The sequence below is a fragment of the Thamnophis sirtalis genome, unplaced genomic scaffold (genome assembly GCF_051295495.1).
Source record: "Thamnophis sirtalis isolate CommonGarterSnake01/CBP01778 unplaced genomic scaffold, rThaSir2_p1.2 scaffold_6, whole genome shotgun sequence".
NCBI lineage: Eukaryota > Metazoa > Chordata > Lepidosauria > Squamata > Natricidae > Thamnophis > Thamnophis sirtalis.
The window spans coordinates 21173301-21183998 of NW_028261386.1; the positions used below are offsets into that span (position 1 = coordinate 21173301).

Below are 10698 nucleotides of genomic sequence, written 5' to 3' on the forward strand. Positions count from 1 at the left end.
TTCGCAATGCCTTCAAATCTAATCCTGAACATTCTTTTGAACATTTTTGGCCCAGGCGGCCACCATTCTCGGTAGGGGGGGCGTGGTCTTCGCTTTTCCCTTTTCGTCTTCGCACACTTCCGCCCTTGCACAGAGACACGAGATTCCACCATGGGCTGGGAAGAAATCTCTGTGCACGGGTACGAGGAATTCGTTCGGGTCGCCCGCGAACAGCAAAAGCGCGGCCAAGTATTCGTGTATTTTAGCGGTGACAAGGATCCAGCCAGCGGTACTAGTTGGTGCCCAGATTGTGTTAAGGGTAAGCCATCTCTATCATTTATACCAGGAATCCCCAAACTTGGCAACTTTTAAGACTTGTGGACTTCAACTCCCAGAATTCTCCAGCCAGCATAGTATAGCTGGCTGGAGAATTTAGGGAATTGAAGTCCACAAGTCTTAAGGTTGCCAAGTTTGAAGACTTGATTTATACGAATGGCTTTCTCCACCGCCTTTTCCCTGAATTCAAATAGAATAGAATAGGAATAGAATTCTTTATTGGCCAAATGTGATTGGACACAAAAGGAATTTGTCTTTGGTACATATGCTCTGTGTGCATAAGAATAAAAATACTGTAAAAATAAAGATACTGTAAATGTAAGCTGCAAAAGGTTTTGATCAACAAGGTCTTCCTCAGGTTTAAATATTTCTAATTTTTTCTGTGAAATGGTTGTTGGTGAACTGCCTTAAAAGGTTACTTGAGAAAAGTTATCCGTACCTTTTGAGGAATTTTAAAATGCAGTCTGTTAGTCCATGCATATATACAGGCATTGCTGTGTGTCATATGAACTAGCATGAGTGGGAAACAGAACAGGATTTAAGAGAGTTGGAAGGGACCTTGGAAGCTTTCTAGTCAAAACCCCCTGCTCAGGCAGGAAACCCTATACAATTCCAAACAAATGGTTGTCCAATCTCTTCCTTAAAACTTCCAGTGTTGGATGCTCCAGTTCAGTGGAGTTTCTAGTAAAACTAGGAGAGGGTACAAGTTGGAGAGGAGGGCATGGAGATGAAAGTTGCAGTATAAAATCTATTACTAGTGTTTCTTCTGTAAGGTCTAATTGGAAACCTTTTTATTATTATTATTCTAGCTGAACCTATTGTACGAGCTGAACTCACAAACCTGCCAGATGGATCTATATTCATTTACTGCCAAGTAGGGCCCAGAGACTAGTAAGTACGACATTTTGAGAAAGGTGGTAGAGTTACTTTGGTTCAGCCAACCGAATAGGTGTTGCATATATGATCATAGAAGTGTAACATTTAGTCTGTTGTCAGCTTGTATGAGGGTCTTAATGTAGTAAAGATATTTAAAAATCTCCATGTGCAGAACATCCTCAATCAGCAAAAAACACTTTAAAAAGGAACTCCTAAATTACAGAAATACTGGCTTTAGTTTAAGTGCAATTTTGAGACAATGACTACTCAGATCAGATCTTCTGCAATCATTTCCTGCTTATACCTTGCTTTGCTTTCTGCCAGATCTCTTATCAGCTGAACTTTACCATTTTGAACTCTGAAATTTGATTATATAGCTGCCCATCTCACTGTTGCGTGATTCTAGGACGTTGACAGTAAAACAAATAGGTTGTATCTGCCAAGTATTATATACATTTCTAGATTTTTCCATTCACTTGCACACAAAAATTAGAAATGGAATGAGTATTTAAAAACCCATTGTAAACAGCAGGCACTCCAACCAAGAAGACACACCTACTGGGTCCTATAAAATAGCACTACTTAAAAGATGGGATCTGAGCGTGTCTATTCTGTTGCATTTTACAGAAACAGTTGGAGAAAGGCAACCCCTAAAATAACCAGGCTGTACCATGTAGAGCTTTATAGCTCACGATCAGCATCTGGAAGTATGGTGCCGATACATACCCATAGCTTTTTATACCTCTGCATACCAACAGACCAACTGTTATGCTTTGTTTGAATCTAAAAGATTGCAAATGTACAATTGACTGCAGTTTATTTTCATGATTTCCACACATAGCAGCTGTCTTGTGTTTTTACAAAATCTTGCTTTTCCCCACCTGAAAATTGTTTTTTCTGAAACACGGCAATGTTTGAAAAGATGATTGAGTGCATTGTACTCCTCTGTCTGGATCACATCATGTCAAGAGTAATTTACTTTTACCGAAAGTTTGTCTTTCTCAATGGTCTGTCAAATATGGCAACTTCCATTTTTGCGAGTTTTTCCACACAAAAATATTAAAAATGGTTTTCTTCTAATATTCAAGTATATTTTAAGATATAAAACCATTATTTTATTTTATCCATAGCTGGAAAGATCCCAATAATGAATTCAAGAAGAATCTTAAGTTAACTGGTGTGCCTACACTTCTCAAATATGGAACTGTAAGTATATACATTTTCTAATTAATTTGGAAATGAGCCGAGGTGCAGTGGTTAAATGCAGCACTGCAGGCTACTGCTAGATCAGCAGTTCAGCGGTTCAAATCTCACCGGCTCAGGGTTGACTCAGCCTTCCATCCTTCCGAGGTGGGTAAAATGAGGACCCGGATTGTTGTTGGGGGCAATATGCTGACTCTCTGTAAACCGCTTAGAGAGGGCTGAAAGCCCTATGAAGCGGTATATAAGTCTACTGCTATTGCTATTACTGCTATTGGAAAGTCAAATGTAGCCAAAAGCCCGTACAATTTAGCCGAACTGCCATATATTTCTTCTCTATTCTTAAGCCTGGCTTTATTGCTCTCAGCTAAAAATGGTAAATTTATAAAGAAATTATATTTGCAAAAAATTGGTATAATCCTGTATAAACACAAGCGTTCAAAGAGTTATTTTGTGAACAAAGTCAGGCCATTGGTATCTTAATGGATAAACTATTTATCATCTGTGGTAATTGCATAATTTAGCAGATATAATTTTGTATCTTCTAAAAGTCTAGCTAGTAGCCAAAAAGGGATTGCGGGAGTACTAGAAAAACTGGAAAGAATACAGTTGGGAAAAATGTATCAAAAAAATAAGCCATGTAATTATTAAGTTACTTAGCAATAAAGCAACATACATAGAAAGGAATATTTCTATAAAGAACTTGGATCTCCTATCATACTTGGAAAAGCAATAATATATCCTAATTTTTGTTTCAGCCTGAGAAGCTCGTGGAAGAAGAATGCTTTAAATCTAACCTTGTACAAATGCTGTTTACAGAGGACTAAGTAATTGAAACTATTACTAGCAGAGGGAGTGCTTTTAGATGAAACCATTATGTCAAACTGCAAGTGAATACATCTGTAATCTATAGGCCAACAAATTTAAATAAAATCACTGTAAAACTGGACTGTGTATCAATTGAAACTCGCTAGTTCATATGAACCCATTTGCTGATGGCTGGATATCTACTCATAAGATTAGATTAGACTCCCTTAGTTTCACTGTCTAAGGCAAATATATTTTAATAAGAATTCAGGCTTCTGCAGTAATTTGCTATTTTATACATTTTAAATGAATGTATATACTGCACTGCAATAAAGACATTTCTTTCAAATTATATAGCTTCATTAATTAGAATAATTTATATATTATTAACTATTCTAAGTAATGAAGCTATGTATTATTTTTATATTTAGTGGACTTCCAAAGTTAAGGAATATAAGGACAAGGATGAGAAAGTATAGTTATTCTATACATTTACAATGGTCAAGAAAATGACTTAGAAAAAGATTTTTCTGAGGGCTAGAATGATTAATAGGAAAAAGGAAAATCATTGAGATTAACAAATGGAAATACTAGGGTGAATACTAACACTGTTTGGATGTAAAATATCTATCTTTAAATTATCTCTATCAGGTCTAGAGAAATCTGGGTTCCTCTAACATTTGCCAACTGTTACCGGCACATTACACCAAAGTCTCCCTTGAGGCTGGTTCAGAAAATCTAAAATATATTTTCCTATCAATCTACAAATCAAATATATTTGTTAAAAGCCAAGAAATTCTCCACTGTATGCTAATGCTACATAACTATTTTATACAATACAATACAATAGCAGAGTTGGAAGGGACATTGGAGGTCTTCTAATCCAACCCCCTGCCTGGGCAGGAAACACTATATCGTTTCAGACAAATAGCTATACAACATCTTAAAGACTTCCAGTGTTGGGGCGTTCACAACTTCTGGAGGCAAGCTGTTCCAGTGATTAATTGTTCTAACTGCCAGGAAATTTCTCCTCAGTTGCTTCTCTCGATTAGTTTCCATCCATTGCTTCTTGTTCTACCCTCAGGCTTTGGAGAATAGGTTGACTCCCTCTTCTTTGTGGCAACCCCTGAGATATTGGAACACTATCATGTCTCCCCTAGTCCTTTTCATTAGACTAGACATACCCAGTTCCAGCAACTGTTCATATTTTAGTCTCCATTCCCCTAATAATCTTTGTTGCTCTTCTCTGCACTCTGGATGCAGTATTCCAAGTGTGGCCTTACCAAGGCATTATAAAATGATCTTAACACTTCATGTGATCTTGATTCTATCCCTGTTTATGTAGCCTAGAAGTGTGTTGGCTTTTTTGGCAGCTGCTGCACACTGCTGGCTCATATTTAAATGGTTGTCCACTAGGACTCCAAGATCCCTCTCACAGTTACTACTATTGAGCAAGGTACCACCTATACTGTACCTGCACATTTTGTTTTTCTTGCCTAAATGTAGAACTTTATTTACTCTTTTCACCACTGAATTTCATTTTGTTAGATAGCACCCAATGTTCAAGTTTGTGAAGATCCTTCTGTATCTTAAGCCTATATTCTGGAATATTGGCTATTCCTGCCAGCTTGGTGTCATCTGCAAATTTGATGAGTTCCCCATTTATTCCCTCATCCAAATAATTGAAGATGTTGAAGAGTACTGGGCCTAAAACAGAGCCTTGGGTCTCCACTGCATACTTCCCTCCATGTGATTTGAACTCGTCTAGGGTAGACAGGTACTCATCATTTTCTTCCCTATTTCAATTTGTGTCCCTAATATGATTTTTGTGGTGCTGTAGAGTTGGAAGGGATTACAAGGATAATCTAATCCAACCCTCTAAAGTGTGTAGGACAACTATTTAAACTATCCATGAAAGGTAAACCCCAAGTCACCTAGCTAAGAGCGATGCTGTAAACTATAATTAACAAGTTTTTCCACCTTTTGCAGTTATTGCTGATGCTTTACATCCAAAGCTCAGGATTTAAGATTACAAAACTAATTCCTATGGATTAAGAAATAACCAGAACACCATTTACTAACACCCACAAATTTGATACAACAAAATGTTTAGCCACTTTTACTTCACAGTAAATGTTCCAAAATACTCTTCTGCTATACGGTATCAGGAAACAAATCTACACCTTTTATTCAGGATAGAAGAATCTCTTACATCTTGAAGAAATCATTTGCGGCAAATCTGAAATTCCAAACTGAAGCTTTAAACATCCACAACATTTTACTAACACCATCACCGTGCTAAGGCATTTCCGATAGCAATGCCCCAGATTAAATCCACAGGTGCTTTCTGCCCTTGCAAGGAGTTTTTGTAGCGCCTAATGGCTCACTTGACAGAGGTGCTGTTCTGCTGTTGCTGCTGCTGCTGTTCTGCAAGGGCCTGCTGGAGGCGCATCCGCTTGCGGGAATAGTGCTGCCAGTGGAGTATCTGTTGCTCATCAATGAATTTTGCACATTGTGCATTCACCAGTTCTTTACGGAAATGTTCATATTGGAGCAGTTCTAGCATATGTAGGCATTGGGGATACCTTTATAATACAAGAATATAGTATAAGATATTTTTAATGCTTTTCCTAAGTCACCAGTACTCTTGACAAGAAATAAAGAATTCTATAAGTATGAAGGAAGGAATTGAAAAATATTCTGGTCACTTAATTTGAAGCAAATTGCCAGTTTTCTAGTATATTTAGTAAAAAAGCATGCATGTTAATACTATTTTGCAATTACATAAAAGAGGAGGGGACTGGCAAGTGTTTCATAAAAATACAGTTTTATGCTATGTGTTATATGAACTCTAGACTTATTTACAAAGAGATAACATTATAATTCTTACTTTAGGTATTTGGCATACTCTGGTTCCTTCCAATAGAGCAAGTACTTTAAATAATTTACAAATGCTTTGTCTTTGAAGTATCCTCTCTGGGCAAGAACTAAAAGAGATATAAACATAAATTTACTTAAAATAGTTTTTCTCTGTATAACCGCACAACAACCTGTAAGGAAATTATTGTTAATCTTCAATGAAGGTACACAATATAAAATTACAAAACAGTACAGCTAGTCCTCACCAAATGTTTAGCTTTCTTTTCTGATTTCAACAGTTCTAATATTAACTTTGATGCGGTTTTATTCATTTTTTTTTCATTTTTAAGCTACTGTACACATTTTAGTCAAATCAAACAAAGTTCAACTAGCCACCATCTTTGACATTGGTTTTAAAATATTTTGCCTATGAAGTTGCGACTATTTACAAATACACATTCATATATTTCTGGTTAGTTTCTACATACGTTACTGTTTTCAATTTTGTATTATAATTTTCTGTCCAGATGTTTGGTTGAAGTCAACGAAGAGATCTTGATCTATATTATATTTTAGATACTTACAATTGAGGTAATTGGGGTTTGCCAGACACTGCACAAATTCCAGCTCTAGTTGGAAACGAAGTCTGTTTCCAGTATCATCTGGGACAAAAATAAAGGAGTGTGGAATTATACAATATATATTGGATGCATGAACTAGCTGGTGATGGGTAGTTTTTATATCACTTAGAGAAAAATTGAAAAAAAATGGCAATCTATATTTCAATCAATCAGAATAGAGCTGGAAGGGACCTTGGAGGTCTTCTAGTTCAAGCCCCTGCTCAAGCAGGAGATCCTATACCAGGGGTATCAAACTCATGGCCCGCAGGTAAGATACATCACGCACAGGCCATGACTACCCTTGGTTTAGCGAAGGGGGGGAGGAGTCATGATATGTCACGTGACGTGACATTGCAAGTTTGACCCCTCACCTGCCCTATACCATTTCAGAAGAGACTGTCCAGTCTCTTCTTTAAAAACTCTGTTTAATGTTTTAAAAAGCTGTTTAATTGTGCTTGCTATTTGGAAGTTTCTCCTCAATTCTAGGTTGCTTCTTTCCTTGATTAGCTTCCATCCATTGTTTCTTATCCTGCCTTTTGGTGATTTCAAAAATAAATTGACCCCCTCCTCTTTGTGGCAGCCTCTCAAATACTGAAATACTACTATCATCTCCCCTCTAGCCCTTCTTTTCTCTAGACTAGCCAAACCCAAATCCTGCAACCGTTCTTCATATTTTTTAGTCTCCAAGCCTTTAATCATATCTGTTGCTCTTCTCCGCACTTTTTCCAAAATCTCAACATCTTTTTTGTAATGTTGCGACCAAAACTGGATGCAGTATTCCAGCTATGGTCTTACTAAGGCTTTATAAAGCGGTACTTTAATAGTTCATGTGATTTTGATTCGATGTCTCTGTTTATACAAGCAAGGATTGTATTAGCTTTTACTTCTAAAACACTGGTGAGATGTGTGGGGTTAATTCTAGAGGAAGTAGTCCCAATCGCTTTAGGAGCCCTGGCATGTCTTTCAGGTCTGTGAATAGCCAAGAAACTGCTTTACAAACGATGTACAAATTTTGTATGCATCTGTTTTGATCTTTCAAAATCTGGAACTACATAACTCACATCCCCGACCGACCATGCCAACATGGGAAGCAACAGATATGGTGGCCACCTGATGGAGGATGGCTGCTTGCATGTAATCAGCAACGACACAAAGGCAAGAGTTCTCTCCCAGCTCCTGCAACTGCTGGGAGGGGGTGTCTTTTAATACCAATTCCTCCTCCTCCTCGGACATGCAGCGTTTATCTTTAAGATCGCCCAAGCAAGAGGCTATTCCGTATCAAGAGCAAGGAAGCCGCCATGCTTTCTACGCTGATTTCTCTTACTTATCTGTACAGATGAACTTATACGACGGGAGTGACTTTTGAATTAATATCAATTATATAAAAGGTACAATTGTTTGTTTAGACGAGGCGTCTCCAACCTGGGCAACTTTAAGACTTGTGGACTTCAACTCCCAGAGTTCCTCAGCCAGCGAGGCTGGCTGAGGAACTCTGGGAGTTGAAGTCCACAAGTCTTAAAGTCCAGGTTGGAGACCTCTGGTTTAAAGTGCTCTTAAAAAGTGAAAGACACCCCCCCGCCTCTTCCCCGTTATTTCTTCGGACCCGCGTCTACTCACCGCCCTCCATGGTGGCGGAGACAATACTCCGATCTCAACCGCACCATTCACCAAAATGGCGGCGGCGGCGGCGGCTTTAAGCCCTCCCAACGGATCTCAGTGCATTCTGGGAAATTCCCGGAGGGAGTTAGGACGCGTTGCCGTGGCAACAGTGAAGCTAGAAACTGATATCTAGCCTCATGAGAGCATTTTTTTTAAAAAAAAAACAGCCTTTTTTTCTATTTAAGCAATGGTCGCCTTTGCTAAATAAAGAAGCATTTTATAGAAGTATTCCCACGGACTCTTCACAGATATTTCTGTTTGTGTCATAAGGATTCCCAAGGCATCCTCATCAATGATAGAATAAAATGCTTCTAATCACTCCCAAATCATGGCTCTTGGATATATTAAATCCATTCCTGTGCTAAGGCTAAGCCATAATATATAAATTGTTTAGTTTTAGTTTAGCATGTTGGACGCTTCTCAGTAGTGATTTAACATTTTGTCGTTATGGAAATGAATTTATAATCCTGTATAATATATGAGTCGGGAATGACTAGCACATATGTGCTAGAGGAACCTTTACCTTTATAATATATGAACCTGATCAGTAATTCAATCTCTGGCATCCACATTTTTTTTAAATGCAGAAATTGAGAACTTGCTATTCTTACAGGTTTTTTTATTCTTTATTGCAGGGTATTTACACATTTTAAAATTTATGTAAATGTGACAGAATTTTCATTTGAAAAAATATTTTTCAATGTCATTTCTGTGCAGTTGGGGACCATCTCATGAGCACACTTAAATCATAATTTAGACAGGTATAAAATGCCTTCCATTTTGCTATGTGAAATTTTCTCTTGCTTTTTCCTCAGAAACCTCTATGGTTGCCTGTTTGTTCATTTACTCATTCCATTTGTTTAGGCAGCCATCTCAAATCAGTAACTCTGGATGGCAAACAGTCATAAAAAACAATTTAAACAGTTAAAATACAATACAAAAAAACAAATTAAATACAAATAGCAATCAAGAGATATTATTATTCATTGGTATTAACATTGGTACCGTGTTTCCCCGAAAATAAGACAGGGTCTTATTTTCTTTTGACCACCGAAACTTGACCTTATTTTCGGGGAGGTCTTATTATTTTTGAGGTGCAGGAAGTGGCGAGTGTGGTCACCACATGGCTGCTGCTGTGTTGCAATATTTTTGGGGAGGGCTTATTTTAGTACATGTGCTCAAAAGTCTGATTGGGCTTATTATCCAGGGAGGTCCTATGTTTGGGAAAACAAGGTATAAACACAAGGCCCTTCACATACCCAAGACCCCAATATAGGTCTTCAATGCCTTCCAGCAGGACTATCCTAATCTTTGGAGGAAGAATGTTACAAATGGTATTAAAGTGTTAGGATTATAACTAAACACAAATAGTTAACTTATGGTGAGATGCTATGTTGACTATGTTATTCAAATAATGAATATGTTATTTCTAAAATGTATGTTTACTGAAATTTGAAACAGAAGTATGATAAAATGGAGTGGTTTTTTTGGTTACACATATAAATGAAACAATGGGAGAATATGTGGCTGAAATGGTTGAAATTTACATTATTACAAAGAATTTTTTTGTAAAAAAGATGTTAGTATATTCAGTGGAAAAAATTCTAGAATGTATAAAGGTATGTTGAATTTATATAGGAAATGTGGGGACATTTTACTATGATTGATGGACATATAAAAAAGGTGAAAATTTGATTCAATTACATACATTTATTCAGGAGATTTTAAAGATTAATATCAATGGAAGCCAGAGGTGTTTCTTGTGAAACTGATTGAAAAAAGTTGGAAAAAAGTTACAGAATCATTTTTATATGTGATAATTGCAATTAGACTAATATATGCATATCAATTGAATAACTTGACCCTGCCCACAATGGAGGAATGGATGGTGAAGATGATGGAACTTGCGGAAATGGCTAAATTGACAGCTTTGGTCGGTGAAAAGACATCAATTTTATTAAGTTTATTGCCATTTGGAAACTCCTTTTGGAATTTTTGTGTGAAACAGAAAAAAAACTTGGATGTTTTTGTTAACTAGAAAGAATAGAAAACATGAAAGTAATGTAATCATTAATTTACATTTATATTTCAGAATTTTTTCAGAATTTTTGGTACTTATTTCTTTATTCTAAATATTAGCTTTTGTTAATTTTTATCTTTCATATTTAAAATGCCACTAAAAAATTAAATGTCCAAAATGACAGATTTAGTCTTCCTCTATCCAGCCTCTGACATGTCAACAACTGTGGAGTTAAATCTGTTTCTTTCCATAAACAGGTTCAAAGCTTGATTAGCATGGTTTTAAAGAATCAACAGAGCCTCGAATTTGGTTGTATTGAAGAGGAGAGTATTACACAGAAAA

The 10698-nt window shown here is 36.8% G+C and overlaps 2 protein-coding genes across 2 annotated transcripts; one reads left to right on the forward strand and one right to left on the reverse strand.

The window, feature by feature from the left end:
- The first annotated feature begins 87 nt into the window (after nucleotides 1-87).
- Nucleotides 88-3340, forward strand: TXNDC17 (thioredoxin domain containing 17). The gene is made up of 4 exons (XM_014067262.2): nucleotides 88-298; nucleotides 1125-1206; nucleotides 2322-2397; nucleotides 3150-3340. The coding sequence occupies exons 1-4, from the start codon at nucleotides 151-153 to the stop codon at nucleotides 3216-3218; spliced, it is 375 nt and encodes a 124-aa protein (XP_013922737.2). The 5' UTR covers nucleotides 88-150; the 3' UTR covers nucleotides 3219-3340.
- Nucleotides 3341-5301: 1961 nt separating this feature from the next.
- On the reverse strand, nucleotides 5302-8377 carry MED31 (mediator complex subunit 31). The gene is made up of 4 exons (XM_014067261.2): nucleotides 8295-8377; nucleotides 6642-6719; nucleotides 6089-6185; nucleotides 5302-5783 (listed from the first exon to the last, which is right to left on the reverse strand). The coding sequence occupies exons 1-4, from the start codon at nucleotides 8302-8304 to the stop codon at nucleotides 5582-5584; spliced, it is 387 nt and encodes a 128-aa protein (XP_013922736.1). The 5' UTR covers nucleotides 8305-8377; the 3' UTR covers nucleotides 5302-5581.
- Nucleotides 8378-10698: the final 2321 nt, after the last annotated feature.

Bases quoted from the DNA above. Each gene is read 5' to 3' on its own strand.
- MED31 (XM_014067261.2), bottom strand. The intron at 6,186-6,641 runs GTAAGTATCTAA...TATCTCTTTTAG, and splicing joins AAACCCCAATTACCTCAATT to TTCTTGCCCAGAGAGGATAC. The intron at 5,784-6,088 runs GTAAGAATTATA...TGTATTATAAAG, and splicing joins GAGTATGCCAAATACCTAAA to GTATCCCCAATGCCTACATA.
- TXNDC17 (XM_014067262.2), top strand. From the start codon at position 151: ATGGGCTGGGAAGAAATCTCTGTGCACGGGTACGAGGAATTCGTTCGG. The intron at 299-1,124 runs GTAAGCCATCTC...TTATTATTCTAG, and splicing joins GTGCCCAGATTGTGTTAAGG to CTGAACCTATTGTACGAGCT. The intron at 1,207-2,321 runs GTAAGTACGACA...TTTTATCCATAG, and splicing joins CAAGTAGGGCCCAGAGACTA to CTGGAAAGATCCCAATAATG.